The sequence below is a fragment of the Periplaneta americana genome, chromosome 11 (assembly GCF_040183065.1).
Source record: "Periplaneta americana isolate PAMFEO1 chromosome 11, P.americana_PAMFEO1_priV1, whole genome shotgun sequence".
NCBI classification, from domain to species: domain Eukaryota; kingdom Metazoa; phylum Arthropoda; class Insecta; order Blattodea; family Blattidae; genus Periplaneta; species Periplaneta americana.
Genome location: NC_091127.1, coordinates 14608296 through 14630124, shown reverse-complemented (window position 1 = coordinate 14630124; position 21829 = coordinate 14608296). Strand labels below are relative to the sequence as shown.

The 21829-nt window shown below is 33.7% G+C and overlaps 1 protein-coding gene across 6 annotated transcripts in view; it reads right to left on the bottom strand.

Moving 5' to 3' along the window:
* mbc (myoblast city) overlaps positions 1–21829 on the bottom strand; it is a 131221-nt gene that overhangs the window by 71048 nt on the left and 38344 nt on the right. For 5 of the 6 annotated variants that reach the window (XM_069839028.1, XM_069839029.1, XM_069839032.1 and 2 more), the window contains exons 17-24: positions 14562–14672; positions 11711–11866; positions 9666–9859; positions 7329–7561; positions 4039–4241; positions 3683–3811; positions 3116–3229; positions 661–912 (exon numbers count right to left, since the gene is read on the bottom strand). In XM_069839028.1, coding sequence (XP_069695129.1) covers positions 661–912; positions 3116–3229; positions 3683–3811; positions 4039–4241; positions 7329–7561; positions 9666–9859; positions 11711–11866; positions 14562–14672 — 1392 coding nt within the window. The remainder of the gene's footprint in view (positions 1–660; positions 913–3115; positions 3230–3682; positions 3812–4038; positions 4242–7328; positions 7562–9665; positions 9860–11710; positions 11867–14561; positions 14673–21829) is intronic. The other variant, XM_069839030.1, reaches the window with a different exon arrangement.

Sequence of the window (21829 nt, the reverse complement as noted above, 5' to 3'; positions counted from 1 at the left end):
CAGAAATAAACAGTAGATCTGAAACTGCACACACAGAAACTGTAGTCCCGTTGCTCTAATTTCCGGCAGCCAATCACGTTGCAGGTCGGCTACATTTAAACATGTACGTCATGTGATTCGCTGTTGAAGACGTTATGAATTTCCTAAGGCTCGATAAATACTTAATATAATCGCCCGCCATATTAGCTCTTTCGTTGGAGTTCGCAGAAAGCACACGAGGACGTTATTTGCCGTTCAATTATTTGCTGAATTACATTGCTTTGATTTATTATCATAGGAGCTACGACATGATAATGTTTAACGGTATGGCAAATAGATTCCTCATGTGGTAGCTCGGCAATGAAAGAACAAAAATGGCGAACGATACTACCTACCTAGACTTTATAGAGCCTTCACTTCCTAAGACATAAGCAAAGAGGAGGAGTCACGCCAGGAATAACAGCAACGGGACTATAGTGTCAAATTGTGTAGAAAGGAGAAAGACAAGAATTAGGAGAAGAAAAGAGAAGAGCAAATAAAAAATAAATTATACCTGTAGTTGAAGGCAAAGCAAGAGAAGGAAGCAAATACACAAGGAGAAAAGAAAAGTCCAGATGTAGGTGGAAGGAAATAGATGAAAGCAGAAATAGTAATCAGAATTTGAAAAAGCACAATACTCACTTTGCCCTTATCGAAGTAGTTGATGATGTCAAAGTACAGGGCCTCTTTAAGCTCGCGGTGTGTCTGGCAGGTAGGATACTTATGGCTCTTGAGCAGTGGTGGTAGTGAAGCATCAGACCAATTCAGCAGCTTGCTATGCAGCTTCAGTGTGTACGCTGCTTCGGTGTAGTTGTCACATTCTAGATGCAGGTCACATAGCTTGTTCACATAGCGGATGTACATCTCCTTGCGATTGATCTCACTGTAGAAGTCCTATACCATGCATTTGGATTGTGTCAGTTGAAAGATACATCACTACAAAAATAACTCAAAATACTAAAATCTCACATTTAATTAACGAATTTTGATTTGTGAATTAAGAAAAAATACAATCATTCACGACTAAAACATACAAATTATTCTTTGACAGGTCTATCATAACAGATAAAAAGCACAACAATAGCTTAAATATTGTACTTTTCTTTTCTTCCTGTATTATTTCTATTTTTCACAATTTACTGTACTTTCGTCTATTCGTCCTTCTCCAGTATTCCTTTCACTTCATTTTTTCTTGGTCTTTTCTCGTGCAATTTGTTTTCTTTAAGTTCTGTCTTGTGGACAAAGACCGATGAATAAATTCTGAAATGTTAAATGTAAACAACATCTACCTGTTCTTTCATGGTTGAATGATTTTCACATCGGTCAAGCATGATTTCTCCAAACAGTTCCTTGTAGTGTTCATCACCTCGCCCACTTTCTACCAAAATGTCTTTTCAACTTTGAACTACAGTAGATAAGACCGAAAAAGGAAAATACAGTACTGTGCCATGCAATTTTATTCTAGGTCTACAGTTATGCAGTACTGTAATTTACAGTTTTCAACTTAACCTTTACGTTCAAGTCCCATGTCTCTCGAAACAGAACAACTGATTGAAGTGAAGAGAGTAATCCTATTAACCCTATCATGTGTCGAATACAATATCACGATCACGGAAACCTTGGACCCATCAGACAGGTTAAATTTTATGACTTTGTTTATCCACCCGCTTCCAGCTAACAAGGGAGCTGGCTGGGCTAGTGGTAGCCTACGAGACCCTTATTGTCTTCTTTCATGTTAAGGAATTTCTGTACTAAATTTTCCATTTTTGTAACACATTAGACCTTGAAATCCAAGTTCTGTCCACAGTCAAGAGGTAAAGCAAGCTTCAGCTCTGTGAAACAGCTGTCCGTGTCCGTATCTGAGAGTGTCCGTAAACGAGAGTTAAATTTATCATTATTACTATATTATTTCAGTTTGGACATAAAAAATCAGTCCGTATATGAGGAGTGTCCGTATCTTGGAGGTGTCCTTAAGAAGAGGTTTCACTGTACAATAAACTAACACAAGAAATAAAATGAAATAAGTTTTAATCATACTGATCACATCAACATGCAATGTACGTAAGTCATTATAAACAGGTCTAAAATGTCGAATATGAACAAAAAGTCATTAATTTATATATAAAAAGTAGTAATACTCAATACATGCTATATCATACAAGTTTCTCACTGCAACAGACTGAATATGAAACTCCTACAATGACTATGGCTTTATTTGTCTGCCACAGATAAATACTTCCAGAGAAAATCTGAAATGTTCAGTCATGTGATGATGATGTCCTTTTATTTATTTATTTTTGTGGCCGTTTCTCCCCCTCCCTTTTTTTATGGCTTGTAGCTAAAGAAATGTTAAAGGTCCTGTTTCTCTCTCATTAACATTTGATTTCTTCTCCAATAATTTAAGGATTCATTACTTACTGGCTTTTAAGGAACCCGGAGGTCATTGCCGCCCTCACATAAGCCTGCCATTGGTCTCTATCCTGAGCAAGATTAATCCATTCTCTATCATCATATCCCACCTCCCTCAAATCCATTTTAATATTATCTTCCCATCTACGTCTCGGCCTCCCCAAAGGTCTTTTTCCCTCCAGCCTCCCAACTAATACTAAGGATTCATTACCAGTACATTTACTTGTAATGTTTTTTTTTTTTTTTTTTTTTTTTTTTTTGAGTGATGTATTTGCTATATTAAATAACTCTAGTTTGTAAAATGTTGGTAATTAGTAACTCACTCATACAAGTACTAAGTAGATTCGATAATTCCTTTTGTCAGTTTTAGTAGTGTCACCAAAACCCACCCTCTGACTCAAAGATCTCACACAGTCATTTGGGAAGTACTAGAACTTATAGACCTGTTCTTAACACGTCATCCCTTAATGCATTTACGCAATGTTTTCTATAACAATGTTGAATAATAGATTTAGTTTTTATGTATTTTAATAAACATTATTCTAAGTTCATTATTATACAATTTTATAGTCATATTTAAAAGGATAAAATATTTTCACAAACAAAAATGTGAATTAATGTATTTAATCTAACATTCAATCATAATCTAAGCTTTCAAGCTGAGCTTAGAGAAGTAACTAAAACTTACAAGAAGGTTGACAGTGCAGCTCATGCGATTCTCCTTGTTCTCATCTGTGATGATGAAGCGGTACTCCAATAGACGCTCCATGAGGCGAGTCACTGTCTTCACAAACTTTATGCCCTGTAAAAAGGCATGAAATGGTATTAAACACACGAAGTTGCAGCAAAGCTAAGTTATTGTGTATCTGAATAACTGTATTAATAAACTATTCTGTATCAATAAACTATTCTTTTTCCCATTCTGCTTCTCCTCCTCCTCTTGCCTTTACTCTTGTGTTTATTCTGTTTCCATTTGGTTGCTCCACTTTTCTTTTTCCTATCGGCTTTTAGTGAAATGTTAATGTAAGCATTTTTTTTCTTCCTGTATTATTTCTATTTTACACAATTTACTGTACTTTCGTCTATTCGTCCTTCTCCAGTATTCCTTTCACTTTCAGTTGATTTCTTAAGGCTTCATTTTTCTTGATCTTTTCTAGTGCAATTTGTTTTCTTTGAGAACCTCATCTTTAAGTTCTGTCTTGTGGACAAAGACCCATGGATAAATTCTGAAATGTTAAATGTGAACAACATCTACCTGTTCTTTCATGGTTGAATGATTTTCACATCGGTCAAGCATGATTTCTCCAAACAGTTCCTTGTAGTGTTCATCACCTCGCCCACCTTCCACTAAAATGTCGAGTTTGGCAATCATCTCGTTCTCGAACTAAAAAATAAAATTAAAAAAAAAAATACAAAATATAATTTTAAAATGTGAAATACTTACACCCGACACGAAACATTTAATATAAGCCACATTAAATTTAAGTGAGACAATGCTTATTAAGGAAGAAGATGGAAAGGAAGGAGGAAAGAACAATAAAATCACATTCATTTACATAAAGAGTAAAATGTAGCTTTACAAAGCACTTTAATGTGTTTGGATTATAATACCTCAGAGAAATGTGCTTTGATGTTGGCAGTGTTGCGTTTGGTGTCTCCAAAGCTCTCGTTTGACACACGTGAAGAGTAGAATTCACACTGCATCATGTCAAAGAAAATTGGAATTGTTGCTCTCCTCAATTCAGTCTCTGGAATTAGTGTCATCTCTAAAAAGGGTCCAACCAAACCTGGCACAAACTGAATCTTGTACTGACCTGAAAGCACAACAAAGTCATTGACAAATTAAAAGATTCACGCATTTATATCCTGGGCTTTGAATTTACTTAAAATAATAATCGTGGAATATAATATCCTTCAGCCAGTCTGGTATATATATTTAAAGGCTTCTCGTTATTTACGTAACACATTTATAATTTAAATTTGGTGCTGTACTTCAGTCTTTAAGGTGTTCACTCTGGTAGAAGAGAAGAAAAGTTAACTTTTGAGTAAACATTACATCCTCTTTTCTTCTAACATCATCAGGAAAACACTTATACCATAATGTGATACAGAGATTTTAAAATTACATCAAACTTCGCTTGTTGGAGCTAAGAATAAAATAAATTGTTTCAAGTTGCTTACTTAAAATTTTCGAAAAGCTACTCTAATAAAAGTAAAACTTGGTCATGATTTGGAGGGTTATCACTGTGCAATGTTTAGAATTAAAGACAAAATAATTTAATTTTTATTCGAACAAAACATCAGACTTCTATTTCCACTACTGTGCAATATACAATTCTTATGAATACAGAACTCCCTTGTGAAAGATAAATTTAACTAAGGGAAATTTGTACTTCTCTGATGTTTCTTGTTCTCCATCTTTATTTCAACAACACACTTCAGAGTAATCACTAGGGCTAGGATTCCCAGGTAAATAAATATTTTATTTGCACTGTAATAGAAACTCGTAATTGAATTTCAAGTTTTGGACAAGGCCACCTGAGAATATATTTTAAATTTTATTTCACATAAAAACATATTTTTAATTTTTTTATGCAAATACATATTTTCAAATATTCACATAAAAACACATAAAAATTACGTTTTCATTAAATAATTCTCAACAAAAGCCCCATTTCAGATTAATCATCACCCGAGTTCAGTGCAGTTGTTTAGATGTGACAGCTGACAACTATTTCTCTCGGAATTGTCTATCTGTGCACCTATGGAACTGCAGTCTGCACTCTCACCACAAGTGATAAGACCTGTCACCACTAAAAAACTGTACTGTAACTAACACACATAAACATTGATGTGTCATTTAGGACTGCCTTGTAAGTTACCATAACTGATTCAGGAAGCAATTACAATTTCGCTGCCTCTGTTTTCGTTTCCAATCATAATTTGTCATACAGAATAATATCTGTAATATTGACAATTAATATTTGAGGAGAAAAATTCGCTTGACAATTAATATTTGAGGAGAAAAATTCGCTGCCTCTGTTTTCGTTTCCAATCATAAGCATGTCTCTATGGAGTGCAGTTGTTTCTCAATGGCCAGGGCGCTCTTTTTCTCAGTAGTACAAGGCAATGTTCTGCGATAATCATCAGTCATTTGTGATGGACAGTTTAAGGATGAATCTCATTGTGTACTATAATTCTTCAGCAGTTGGGCAGACAGCATAATTTATACTGGTGAGTACTGCATATTGTTTATATCACATAAAATAATTGAAACATTATTAAATGTGTTTTCTTTTTTGTTACATATCTTCCCGATTTTTTAGCATATAAAAAATAAACATTTTCTCAATTTTCAGCACCTAAAAATCTGAACTATAGTAATCACCATGTCTCTGAATTGTACAAATATAACAAAACTGTTTTCTATCTGCTCAGTGACAGTGTAGTCTTGCGTCATACTTCGTGTTTGTAAAAAATTCATTTTACCTAAGTAACTGAGTGGGCTCCTTGTATAATGGTAGTTGACTTAATATAAAATGTCAACATACGTGCCCAACTTGGAGTCAGGCCACAAAGGGAAAAACACTGGAGGAGAGGGGTTCGAACCGGTGCTGTGGATTGAACTTCGGCATAGCTCAATGGTGAGAGCATAGAACCAAAGACCTGGGTTCGATCCCCGGCGCCGGAGCGAATTTTTCTCCTCCAATATTAATAATAATTAAAGTAAATCATGTTATTGTGGGGATGGATTGGCCACACTCTTCGAAAAGAAAATTCTATTGAGAAAGAAGCTTTAAGATGGAATCCACAACCCACAAGGCAGCAGAAAGAGAGGAAGACCAAAGGTTACCTGGAGAAGAACAGTAGAAGAGGAAGTACGGAAGGCAGGGACATCATGGCCCGAAATTGCCAATATCACTCAGAATAGAAGACAGTGGTAAAAGTTTGTTGAGGCCCTTTGCTCCAGTGGGAGATAAAAGGATATGATTATGATGAAGAAGAAGAAGAAGAAGAAGAAGAAGAAGAAGAAGAAGAAATGTTATTAAAATCGTTGACAAATAATAACAATAATAATAATAATAATAATAATAATAATAATAATAATAATAATAATAATAATGAAATGCCTGTTATTATTCGGTTGAGAAGCTTTTATCATCCAGTCTGCTGTCAAAAATCTGAAAGTTAGAATTTATAAAACAGTTATATTACCGGTTGTTCTTTATGGTTGTGAAACTTGGACTCTCACTTTGAGAGAGGAACATAGGTTAAGGGTGTTTGAGAATAAGGTGCTTAGGAAAATATTTGGAGCTAAGAGGGATGAAGTTACAGGAGAATGGAGAAAGTTACACAACACAGAACTGCACGCATTGTATTCTTCACCTGACATAATTAGGAACATTAAATCCAGACGTTTGAGATGGGCAGGGCATGTAGCACGTATGGGCGAATCCAGAAATGCATATAGAGTGTTAGTTGGGAGGCCAGAGGGAAAAAGACCTTTAGGGAGGCCGAGACGTAGATGGGAAGATAATATTAAAATGGATTTGAGGGAGGTGGGATATGATGATAGAGACTGAATTAATCTTGCTCAGGATAGGGACCGATGGCGGGCTTATGTGAGGGCGGCAATGAACCTCCGGGTTCCTTAAAAGCCAGTAAGTAAGTAATAATAATAATAATGCTTCTAAATATTACACTGAAAAAGTGGGTCTTGTTTCACAATATCCAAAGCTCAATATGGTTAGAGAGATGTGGCCCTGCCATGACATACTCCTATGTTCTGTAAAAGTAGGACTTGTTCAAGGAGAAGCAAAATGAGAGGAGAGTGAGATACACAAACAGATGAAAATAAATTACTGTTAGGATTACTGGTATGTCTGGTTTGTACAACTTACCCAAATTGAACCACATGCTGCGTATCTCAAAGCCGGTCTCCCGACGCATGTCCTTGTATCTTGCAATGATGCGATTACGTTTGTTCTGGCTGAACGTATCCAATTGCAGAGCAGGCTGTGTAAGGAATGCAATGGCACAATGGAAGAAATTGTTCCATGCCTGATGCTCAAACGGTTGGAAGAAATAGTCACGTATTGTGTGCGAGAAGAACCGTAGAGATTTCAGGATCACACTGCAATGAATATGGTGAGTCAAGACAGGAGACAATTCAACTGCATTCAAAGCTCTGCAGTTGACTTCTCATGAAAGAGACAAGTTTCAATCAGTCACAGGGACTATTTTTCAGCCACAATGCCTTATATTTTCTGAGATTTCTCTACCAGTAATAGCATTGCACAGAATAATTACAATCTAAAATACTCAAATTTGTACATGACAAAAAAATACATCAGAATATTCTAATGTATTGTTATGCCCTAATCTCAAAAGTGAAAACCTTTTCGGGATATCACTTCAAATTTTGAGGAAAATCGAATAATATATGCAGCAGAGCGGACCACTTCTTTCACACATGTAGAAAGTCCCAACCAACTATCTTATTCACTGGCATGTAGAGATTTGGGGGAATATTAAGTAACTATTTGCAATAATTTTTAGTTTCAGTAATATTTTCGCCTTTGTGAATTACAGCTGTCTGGTTCTCTGTATATTTCGTACATAACTCCTAGAATTTATTTTTTTAAATTATGTATTTAATTTAACTGTTCAAATGACAGTTATTTGACAGTAGAGAAAAAAATCTCAACGAACTGCCTGGTAATAAACCAACTAGAGATTTTCTTTTTGAATTCATTTTTCATATGCAAACACAGTAACATTTCTGGAAGTAAGACTCGGCTTCACCATGGCAACTATCACTTTAGATATTGATGAATGCCAACAGTCACAAATTACTGCTACAGGTCATTCGATATCTCGTGAAACCTACCTGCGTGTGAGGGGAAGGAAAAGGTGGACTTATAAGCTTACCTCCCTTGCTATGCTTGGACTTGCAAGCTAGCTAACTCGCTTACCCTCACCATAAGATTCTTGCTATGAGCTACAGCACACAAATGCATTTGGTTTCACGAGATAACGAATGACCTATATCAGTCTCATACATTGTACAGAAATTCGCGGGTACTCGTGTAAAGGGGGTTAAGTATGATTTCGCTAAACTGGGATAAGTAGAGATTTCAACTCTCCACAATTACTTTTTTCCTGTGTTAAAGGGGTTAAATCATTCTTCCATCCATGATGCAGTTACAGAACTCCGTATTTTGTGACAAAGGAGTTTTGTTCAGTACCGAAGGAGAGAAGTTTACATACCTTACAATTTGACTTAACCCCCTTTACACGAGCACCTGCAAATTGAACACCAACATTTGGATCAGGTTCGGAATTTTGTTATGGGTGTGTATTTGCAAATAATTCAAATGTATTTCTTAGAAACGAAATTTTCCTTAAAGCAGTGCTCCTTACAAGCAGGAATCAATTATATTGCTTTTATGCTCGACCATGCCGAAATGTAGTAATTATACACCTGGTAGCAATTCTTTAATGCATGTCATTAAAGTACACCTATTCATTAAAGTTCAGGTTTTCGATTATTCTCGGATATGCAATCGAAAGACAACGAGGGAAACGTCACGGAGGCTGGAAATCCAATACTGTCACAGAAGGTTATGTTCTGTTACTATAATAATTAGCGTTAATTGTAAATAATATTCAAATAATTCAATTTGTCATCTCGTTTTTCAATTCTAAATCAATTTCCAAGTTATATCAAAGTTAATGTTCATGTTATTTTCTAGATTATATCAAGGTCAATGACACATTCGTTCCTCGGAAAAAATCAATACTTTCGCGTCTGCGCACATCTCACAATTCACGTCAGTTCTGCTCCTCACTTACATAACCATAACATGAATACTTACGAATAATTTCAAGTTAGAAATATGATCAAGCCTATAATGGTAATTAAGACGCTCGTATGAAAATTATGAAACGAGTGCAAACATACTCGCGTTTTAATTGCTACCATTAGAGGCTCGTTGCATAATGTACTATTGTAGTAGTTCTGTTGGGACTATAGAAACCATTCCTTAAAAACGGGGATGTTAAAACGAGTTTTTTTCTTTTTTTGTATTTTGTTTCTTGCAGAATAAATAGCTTATGGTGCAAGTTATGTAAGGTGAGCAGGGCCTGCCCAAAATATTTTTCTACCATATAATGATCTCACATAATTCGTTAGGGTTAAGTATATGCTCTTTATTATCAATGCAAAACACTTGTACCTGTTCTGCAGCATAATCATTTCACACCAGTCCTTGAGGTAGACAGGCTTAGACACAAGGTCTTTGAATACGAGCAGAATCTCCATGAGGAAATCTAGAAGATCAGTGATAGTTACGAAGTGGGTTATGTACACTTCAAAGTGATGAGCTGTCATCTGACGGAAGATCGCTATCATTACAGCCACCAAACGACCCTGAAACATAGGGAACATCGCAAATATTATGAAATAGATCTACCATATGCAGACTGCATCTCAGAATGAGAACGTTTTAGTGGTGTAAAGTTTCACGAAACCTATTACTAAACAGTCTGTTACAGTTTCACATTACAATTTCAGAACATGAGAAAACATGTTCTTATTCAGAATTACTTTAAATCATAATTATTAAAACTTATTCCAAAATGGAAGGAAAAAGTATTACATAATGACGGAAACTTATGTGATTTACCTCTTTTTCACTTTTATTAATGATCAATGACGGAGAAAAATTCGCTCTGGTGCCAGGGATTGAACTCAGGACCCCCAGTCTACACACTGGGTGCTCTACAGTACATTGAGCTACACCAAGGCTCAATCCACAGCACCGGAACAAATCTTTCTCCTTTGGTTTTTTCCCTTTACCGTAGAAGTGGGTAAAGTCAATCAGTGGGTGTAAAATCGATCATTTGCGATTTTTATTAAAATTATATATTTTCTCAGTTACTTGTTAAAATTTTGTTATGCTGACTTCATTGCCTTACATTGTAAATGTAAGCGTGTAAGCGAGAGGGACAACAAAAAGCCTGCGAATGCCAACAATGGGAACACAGTGTAATTACCGTTGAAGTGAAAATTGTTATTTTCAACTTTTTCTCTTAAATGAAAATAAAGTCTTACAAACTCTAAATTATAGTCAGGAGTGAAAGGAGACAAGAAGTATACATAAGTACTTTTCGTTGAGATTGTATCCTGAAATAATAGGTTTGCAGTTCGTATATGTTAGTATTGAAACTTATTATTTTAAGAAAACTTGTACCTTTGTAGGGTTAAATCGATCATGCCATCGACCTACTCGAAACAGATAGGACCAGCAGGAAGAATAAATTGTTCACCGAAATACCTCCAACTAACACTTATAAACAGAAAAGTGTCATAGTATAGCTTATATTGATGGGATAGTGGGGAAAGAGGAAGACGAAATTATGGTGAATTTCTTGCATAAGAGAAGCACTGCCAAAAAAAAAAAAAAAAAAAAAAAAAAAAAAAAAAAAAAAAAAAAAATTTGTACACCCCTCTGTACCTGACTACGGCAACAACGTAGTTTCTAAAGTGACATGAGGAGGGGAAGATTTCAAATAACATCTGATATAAACCTAAGCAATATTGAATTGCATTTTAGAATATAATTGAAGGGTGGTATTTTAATGTAAATCTTGAATTCTTAAATCTTTGTTTGTTGGTATGTGAAGTATTAAAATGTATTTTTATGTTTTATAAGTTGGCAATCATAGTCACGATTGTACAGTGGAGACCTATAGGCCTAATTGTATCGAATAGTATGATCACAGTAACAAAAGATACACTATATAATGCTATAAGCATATATGGAAGATTATTATTGGTTTTACACCCCTTATGACAAATAAAATATGTGTAATACACTTAATTTGTTTTTTAAAAACATAAACAGAGATCAACTTTACTCCGCAATATTTTAAAATCGATCTTAAACTAAAAATTCAATGGTGATCGACTTTACCCTATTTAAGCAGGTAACTTCGATCACGAGTCAAATAAATAAAACAGTTTTTTTATAGATTGTAAATCAATTCTTGTAACGTGTTTTCATAAGTGAAGGATGTGACGACAAACTGCTATTTTCTGAGGAACTTCGCTCCATTACATAACCTCAATATCATTAAAAAATTGCAAAATTTTGATCGACTTTACCCTCTTCTACGTACTTACTTACACTAAGTAACAAAGTATGAAAGTTAGAAATCTACATCATTTCAATGATAATGTGCCTTCTTAAAAAGAATTAAATAAAATGCAAGAACTTACAACTAAAGGACTTTCCCGATCCATTGCAATTGTAGTCTGTATAACAGTCCGAAGAATAGTAAGCATGATTTCTTTAATATCTTGGATAGTTGGCCCAATATCAGTGCGGAAAAGGAGCTCCATTATGTCGCCAAGAATCTTGACACACAGTTCAACCTTTAAGAAAACAGTCATAAATAAATTCAGTTTATTACAATACAAAGATTTATACAGTATAATTAACTTTTCCTGTATGTTTAAAGTTTCAGCTTTCTTTTCTTTAGTCTGTAAAAATTTGTGAAAAGCTACAAAAAAAAATGTTATTCTTTAACTTCAACAGTTTTTTTCAGTCTACTCTTTGTTATGTGCAGCTAGTAAGTAAATGCTTCATACTGGAAACAATGTTTTCCAATCAGTTCAGTGTAGCTTACGGTTATTCTATCACAAGCCCATTTTTGCATAATTTAATTACTGATATATGAAGTCAACATGAACATTTTTCTCCTGTCATAAGGTACAAATGCAAATTTAACTTGTTGCCTACCACATGAGTTACATCAAGATAAGAAATCATTGGAGCAGAAAAGGATGAGGAAAATCATATGCTCAAATTATAGAGATAAATTAACTATACTTAACGACAAGAAAAGGAAATGAAAATGATAAAGACATGAATGTTACTGTGCAATATTGTCAGAATGGGCAATAAATTCCTTGAAAAAAAAAAAAAAAAAAAAAATGTTACGATAAAAACAAATATTATTTTTCCTTCTTATGGGGTCACATAATTAAGGACTTAACATTCTAAATGTACTAAGTGCCAAAAACAACTTTCTGAGATATTGATGATGAAAAAAAAACACTGTGAAATGCATGTTGAGATACCTACAACACCATCTTTTGGCACACGAATGAGTCACTTACAGTTGAGCTATGACAAAGACAATTTAGTGATAGAGATACTGATAGATTTATTGATATTAATTCACAAAAGTACAAACTCAATAATTTAAATTTTATTTTAGTAGGTTATTTTACAATGCTTTATCAACAGCTTTGGTTATTTAGCATCTGAATGAGATGAAGGTGATAATGCCGGTGAAATGAGTCTGGGGTCCAGCACCGAAAGTTACCCAACATTTGCTCATATTAGGTTGAGGGAAAATCCCGGAAAAACCTCAACCAGGTAACTTGTCCCGACTGAGAATCGAACCCGGGCCACCTGGTTTCACAGCTAGATGTGCTAACCGTTACTCGACAGGCGTGGACTTAATAATTTAAAAAATGATCTACATACAATACATAATAAATATACAATTTCCTAAACTAATTAATTTATCGCAAATCTCAGTAATTAATAAGACAATTTAGTGTGATATTCTCAAATGGATGTTCTTCCTTAGATTGAATAAAATTAAATTTGAAAAATTGGTACTTAGCACATTTAGAATGTTAGGTCTTTAATTATCAATTAAAATAAATTAACTAATTTCCTTTTAACTTGTACATAGCAACATATTTTCAACACCACATAAAAACACTGAGTATATGGCAATATTCAATTATGCTAGGCAGTCGGGATAATTTTAAGCTTATAATATATTCTGAAAACAGATAATTTAATACAGATTCTATACTTACATGCAAGGAAATAAACTGTTCACAATATAACTCAATATGTTTATAAAATTCAAAATAACAGTACATCAAATAAAAATACTTTAATTTAGGTTACATTATTAATAAAAATAAGATTGATGTCCAAGGAGTTCTTCTTTGGACTATCACTGCTGAAAATGTGTGTAAAGTCAATCTGTAATATCAGACGAAGAGGAAAATGCGTTTGTCTGTCAAAATAGAGCCATTGTAATTTCCTGCTTTATTTGATGAAAAAGATAGTCTAACTAAAGGTACGATCACATGTCGCAACTTTTGCAGCGCTGCAGTACAAAAAACTGTGCAACTCTTGTACTGCGACGTGTGAACAACGGTGCAACCCGAAAAGTAGCGGCTGCCGAACCTGCTGCCCGCTACTTTTCCATGCTGCGCGCAACTTAACAGTAGCGACGTGTGAACAGGGTTCTCAGAGTTGCAGCCGCAGCATTTTTGATATCGGTTTTGTTGAAACTTTTGCTGCAGTTGCAACCAGTGTTACCACCCAAATGTGCCAATGATACTTTTATTTCTTGGATATATTTTAATGTTAAATGTGGTGAAAATAAATTATTTGTAACAGTTATTAAATACACAACACAGTCTGAGCATAATTGGTGCCGATATAATTCATTTTTTAAATCTTCCATAGCGTAGTTTCAAACAGGAGGGTTGCCAACATTGATTATGTGAATATACTGTTGGTTATCATTTAGGTACATAGGCGTTTTAAAAGCTTTATAGTAAAAATAATGTCAATTTCTGAATACTAGATACGACAGAAAAGCAAATAATAGATAAGGAAGCTTTCGCATGAGTTTCTTAATAATGCAAACATAACCACAAAATGTATATTGAGAAGTCAACACGGAGATGGAAACCTGCAGCATAACTGCGGCTGCAAAAGTAGCGCATTGCGTGTGAACAGACTCGCAACCTCCAGTTGCAACTTTTGCAGCACTCGGGTTGCGCAGCACGAAAAGTAGCATGCAGCGCGCTACTTTTGGCTTACGTGTGAACACGACACGCAACTTTTGCAGCTGCAGTATGAAAGTAGCACTACAAAAGTAGCGGCGTGTGACCATACCTTTAGAAACTTCATATTTTTCACACACACACACATTATAGTAAAAGGAACAGTTGGGGGGGGGGGGGGAACTTTTAAATAACCAGTTAATACATATATCAAAAATTAAAATTACGAAGATGGATGACTTACCTCTTCAGAATAACCACGATCTGTATGCAGCTTGTGTTTGCTGGCCCCTAGCACCTTGGCAATCTTGGCAACAGACTTTGTTTTGTTGCGGAATTCGACACCAGCCCGTCCCTGATAGACAGCAGGCAACACTTCAAACTAATGTGTACACTCTTTCTTATATTCTTCCTTTCCTTACAGAGCCTCCTCATTATGCAGCATGCTGCTCATCGTCATAAACAGGCGTGGCAATTTAATTTATCAATTACAGAACTCAAGAAATTTAATAATTGTACTTCTGAAATATTAATTTTTTTTAACGTAATCATAGCTCATGATCCTAAATATTTAAAAAAAAATGTCAGACTAGAGTATATTAACAAATTTTCTTAATATCTGATACTTAAGTCAAAAAGTGAAAGTGTAACACTCATGGCCGGTTTTTCCAAGTATTGTTAGAAAATTTAACGACTGTTAAACTCAAAACAGTTTGTTAATTGATAAAATTGTATGTTTTCAACACCAGTTTGGTTTAACAGATTGTTAATAGTTTGTTAATTTTAAATGTAGGATTTCGGGCAGTTAACTCGTTTAACAGTTAGTTAAATATGGTCGATATCTCCACAGCTGTTCGAACAGAAGTTGCGAAATTAATATGTTGTGTCTCTCTGAAGGGAATGTTTAGCATATGACTGGTAATATAACATTTAAAAAATACTTTGGACTGTTTAAATACATCAGTGTTATTTTATTTCTTTCGTATTTCGTATCCATAATAGCAATGAGGAAATATAACCTTACTTTGTAATTATTATTCAGCACATCACCTACAACTTTCATTTGTCAACTGTTTGTTTATGGAGCGTGGCCTACTGTAACAGGTTATCATTTTATGCAAGTTTCATGACTCACTCTATAATATAGAATTTAAAGATTAATTTTAGCCAATCACAAATTGTCTTACATGTGTAGAATCATTACCAACTGCTGTTACGTAGTTAAAATAGTGCTAACAGACGTTATAGTTAAGTGTTGGTTACCTTAAACAAAATTATGTTGAACAAATGAAAAATACATTAACAAAGCGTTAAAAATAAACAGATTGTTAATTTAACATACGTTAAGCAAAATTAAACATTACTTGGACAAACTGGCCATCAATCTTTTATACTAATTTATGAATTCATACAATGGTGTGCACAAAAAGATATGACCATAATTTGTAAGTCCTAAACTGATTTTTACTTTGAAAAGTGCACGACAACATCAAAAAGTATCTCCATTTTCAAGGTTTCAAAGAAGAAATACGTGTATCTCCAGTAGACTTTTTTTTATTGAAAAAGAAAACAATGGAGCTCTATTGTATTAACTTAAGAAAACATTCTAAAGAAATTAATATTATAGAGGAGATGAAAGACACGTAAGAACTCAATGAAGAGGATTAATCAGATTTCCAAACCAGTCCCATAAGACACATTTGAAAGAACTTAAAGTGCTCAAACAATATACATCGTGCATCAGAAATGATGTTAACACAGACTGGGATTGGTTTCAGTGGTCCAAAGTGATGATGTTTGCTTAATATACTTATGGCTGGAAATGTGTCATGTAAGCAATAGAGGCACTTTCTTTTGGTTACAGCTAGCAGGCCACTTGAATACTGATGACTAGGCCCAGGAAGTTCATACATTTGCATATATTTTTCCATTGGCTGTAATTAATTGTTGATTAATTATCTTCACGAATCATCAACATTTAAGATTATCAAACCAAATTTTATATTGCAAATATTGGCTTTATTCATAAATGCATATTTTCGCGATTAAGCTCATTAAAGTTGATTTTATATTGCATAAAGTGCATAGTTTGGACTATTAAAACAAAAGCATCATATTCTATTTTTGAAAACTGGTATTGAGTGAAATTATTATAATTATTTTTACCAGGAAAGTAATGAAAGTTTTGTGGCACATCTAGCAAATCCCACAGTACAGTAGTGTGCCTCTCTCAACAATAAATGTAAGTTTAATCTCATCTAGTTTGACCTACAATGTTAATTACATTTATTGCTTATTATTATTATTATTATTATTATTATTATTATTATTATTATTATTATTAATTACTTATTAGTGATATCAAAAAGTATAGAATTTTATTACTGCATATTTATTGGCATATTTTAAGGTTTTTAAAGGCATACTAGAATGGATATTTAGTAAGGTTTTAGGGCATGAACTTCCTGGCTGTACTAATGACAAATTAAATACTTGGGCTTGGTTCAAGGTAGTGTTTTTGTTTGTAAACAAACTGCCTTGGCAACACACAGCCAACTTTACATACATACAATGGCAGGCAGAGTTGTCAGAGATACATATTTTTCTAGAAATGCAACATTTTTTATTCACATAGAAAGAAGAAAAAAAAAGACGATCAAAGAAGACTTGGATGAAGGGTGTACTACAGACGTCTGCACCGGACGTTTTTGCTCGAGCGCCAAGTAGTTCATAGCATAATCCGATAGGTAGCGCACATGCATGATGGGTAAAATTGTCACGAGTGATAAATCCTCGAACAGTATAAGCCGAGCGTTAGACATTCGTTCTTGTTACAGTGATGAACTGTGTATTAACATCATAGATGTTTGTCATTTCAAAACTTTGCAGTGTTTAACTAACCTCTCGATAGTACAACTACAAAACTTGCTTTAAAATGTAATATAAATGTCGTAGGTAAAGGTTTCCCCCCCCCCCCCCCCACACAGGAGTGATTTTGTTTTTGCCACATCTGATAGATGTTATTGGAAGTAAATGTGATTATTATAAATGGAGAACACAATCACGACAATGCAAGAACTGTATCAAGTTTTCTAGTAATAATAATAATAATAATAATAATAATAATAATAATAATAATAATAATAATAATCTCTAATAATTAGTGTACCAATCTTTGCGTCTGTAACAGTTGTGCAGCATGATTATTCGTTTTATTATATTTCTGTGAAGTTATCTCTGTCGCAGTATATAGCGGAACACTATGTATGGACCTATCATATTATATATGTGGTAAATCAAATATTGAATAATTATTAATTAGCAATAATAACTGTATATCGAAGTTTTTCATACTATTTTATTTATAACTTCATGTTCCTGTTTTGGTACGTTCCATTGACTGTTCCATTAAACGTTTGTCATAAATGCAGAAAATAAAGCCCTATTTTTACCGCGTGAGCAAAACATATATGTATCTTATCTGTCGCATTCCATACAAGATAAGACATGTCGGTGAGACGACCTTGTACTGTGCTTCTATTTATTACGAGCGTATCACGACCGATCGTATCTCACTAGAGGGTGCGACACTCGACCGAGTTCAAGCGAGCGATTTAACTCCAATGCAGCACTCTGGTGTACTAGCAGCCATGGATGCTCAAGGATTAGAGCCAGGCCAATGGATGAACAGAGAGGAGTGGTATTTGTTTTTCGGAAGATGGCGACAGCTGTTATGACACTGGAATGACTGATTAATAGTATAAAATTAAATTGGATTGGACATGGCCATCTTTACCACTCACATTAAGTATACAATTAAAAATAAACCTTTCTGCTTAACAGAAGTGCACTTGAAAATATCACAGTGTCATAGGAATAACACTAAACAAAACTTTGCTGACATTATGCATTTCTGATCATAAGTATATTAAGCAAATATTTTGGATTTGCACCAATGAACCTGCTCCCAATCTGTGCAACATCATTTCTGATACACGAGGTATAAACCAATTCTTTAAAGGAATGCACATTACTTCATTGCAAGAAAACAGACAAAAACAGAAACTTACATTCAGATAATAAGCAGAATCGTGTGACTTGTATATATTGTCTCACTATACATTTATATCTATCAATCAATTTTACTGATATTTGCATCACACAAATTCTATACATGTTTATGAGAGGGACTCTTGCTGAAGTGCATAGAAAATTTTATTAAAACCAACCCAAAGCTATTATGAAGTTATCAGAGCCATCTGCTCTCTCCTAGTACTATGATCTGATGAATTTACTCATCTCCCTGTACTTTCCCCTCTATCTCCAGTACATATACAGTATATTGTTAAAAAGTATAAACATTTTGGTCTCAATACATTTAGTTTTAGAAATTAAACAAGTTTTTGCACAATTTTTAAGTCATCTTAGTTTTACATTATGATCTCTTTATAAGGGGGAGACAGAGATGCAAACTTATATCAAAATGTCTTTGCATTTTGTAACTACAGTTTATTTTCACATACCCAAAAGATAAATTTATTAGAGCAGTTAATCATCAAATCAGTTGGAATAGTTTCAAATAAAATTCTTCTAAACCAAATGTTTTTCATTAAGCATCAGCGAATTCTACATCACGTCACTGACGAAAGCAGTACCATTCTACAACAGGCATGTCAAAACCCTGCACATTGTGCAGTCACGCACATTGTGCACTGGTCTCTGTGCAACGCGCAGTTCCTATTCCCCTACCTGGAGGGAGTGAATCGGCTTGGAGGGGAATGCGACAGGGCTGTACAGTACCTGTAGTAGCAGATCAGCTTTTGTTTCAGTAACACAGATCAGTACGGGTGCTCATTGAGCTGTTATTGTGAATGCGTTATGGAAAATAAAGTGAGGAGTCCACAGATATAACGAAGAAGAGAAATCACGAATCATATAACATAACTGTTATGATGTTTTCCTCAGCCAATAGTAATTTTTTTAAAATGAAAGGCTTTCATCATATCATGTGGACCTAATAGTGATATGAGAATTTAAATCATATTAGTAAAGTTCTCAAAATATGATATTTGCCTACTCTTATTTCTTAATTAGCACTCTCACGGCAAGACATGACAATGATGTTGTTTTGGAGTCTGTACTAACACAGCCATCAATGGTTAGACGGCTTACAACTTTTATCTTGAGGTTGTAAGGGAAGGAAGAAAGCAACTATTTGTAAGGCGGAAAAATTTTCTGGAAAAATAATACATAATGGCGGATTTTCCACCTAACGTTACTATATTATCTTAATATACTTACGTTAATAAATCTTTAAACCTGACAAAGAAAATGACCTCGCTTCACAGCTTGTGAAGTACTCTTTTAACTCAATTCAGTAACGCTCCCAACTTGCTAATACTTGCTCTCAACGTTTTCCAAATAAACTATATATAAATTTAAATTCAAGCTTAATTTATCCAATTTATTAATAATAATGTGAATTTATATTAACATACAGCAAGGAAATGATTCCAGTGTAAAAGCCTCACAATGTCCTATTGCATGTAATTGGGAGTAAAATATTTCCTTTCTTAGCATTTGTGCACCAATGGTCCCAATAATGCTTGAGGAACAATGAAAGAGTATTACTTTGAAATAATCAGTACCTACTACGTAAAATGAAATATTGTGTTCGTTTTTTGTTGTTTCGAAATTACTGCAATATTTATATTTTCTTGAAATACTGTATACAAATCATGTAAATAAACGATTCTTTACAAACGACTGCTTTGTGAATTGTAACTGAATAAGTCTATTGTTTCTTGTGTTACAATTATTGTCAAATATAGACACTGACAATAATTGTGTTTTTTCCTTCTGCTAAGTATGTTTATAATGTCCAAATGTCAATTTAATTGAACACTAGAAGTGCAGAATAGATTCTTGTACATCCCTCCCGCTAAGAACTGGTAAGAGCAACACGTGAATGACGCAATCTGCACAGACCGGCGTTCCGCACACATACACTGCACTTTCAGTGTATGATTTTTGACATGCCTGTTCCACAAATATCCCCAAGAAGAGAAATAATTATATTCATCTGCCTGTAATACCACATGATAACTAGGGTCCAGAATATTAGCATAAGTCAATCTTTAACAAATGATTAGTTGATATTGTTATTTTGTACAATGTAAAAAAATTCAATATTCTACTGAAAAAAGCAACTATATACACTGATATTAAAGGAAGCATTTAACTCAAAATAATGTAAGCATAAATAAGGCCATTTAGTTATGTATTTGCATATTTATTATTAACTGCAACTCAATAGTAGAAATGTTAGCAATACTGAAAACGTAATTTATTTTAAACAGGAGTTTTTAATTACACCAATTACTTTACTTCTTTGATATAATATTAATAAAGAATGAACAGAAGAGAAAAACTGATTTTTTTTTTCCTCGATCTGAATGTAAAATACAATTAAAATAATGGGAGGGAAACTACAAAAAATAATATTTGTAACATTCTACATTGTTAGTCTAAAAGACAAAGTTAAAATGTAAAAAATATACACAACGTCGAATTTAACACAAAAAAATAATGTGCAAATGTAAAAAAAAATGTGTAAAAATGCACACACTGTTACGACCTACTCACCTAGTAATATTATCAAAGATAAATAGGTGACTTGTTAATTTAAAATGTTAGCCAAACAACCAACTTGTTAATTTTAAATCCTTTTTCACATTATATTGACAATCAGTAATGATTATTCATATTTTTTCTTTACAAAAAAAAAAAAATAGAGAGAGAGAAAATTCTTGCATTTACATTTTAAACTTTCTAATCCACACATAGCAACAGAATAAAAAGCCATAAATATCTGTAAATAAATAAATAGTAGCATTTTAAAATTAATGTAAATGAACAGCACAAGAAAGCAAATCCAAATTTATACAGCAGTTGATAACAAAATGGCTGTTTAATTTCCTCACTCTGATAGTCTTTCCCCAGTGAAGTAACTATTTATTTGGACACCCCTTTTCCTATAGGGAAATTTAAGTGAACTCTTCAAATTCCTACATATCATACCCATTTATATACTTTTTATTTAAAATAATGATGGATATCCTTACTTCTATCAGTAGGCAGTGAATTAAACAAACTTCTTTTTATAGTCTTTCTAGTTTTGATTTATAGAGTTCCATAAAGCTTAGGGAGACGGATTCAATCATAATGCCGAGTCTGGGAGACATTACTTACACCACTGTTTTTGTATACTTATTTACAATTCACAGAGTGCTAGTACTTTCAAGCTTCATAACATGCATAGCCATATTTGTATCTAATTTGATATTATTATTTTAAGTGCTAATTTGAGATAATCAATTGAGAGATTAATATGATTTTAACTTGAATTTTCTAATCTCTTAACAAAACAGAAGTTAAATTTGTATTTTATTTCACGCAACATGCATTTCAATAGAATAAACATTAATGAAGTGCCAGAGTGAATATTAATCA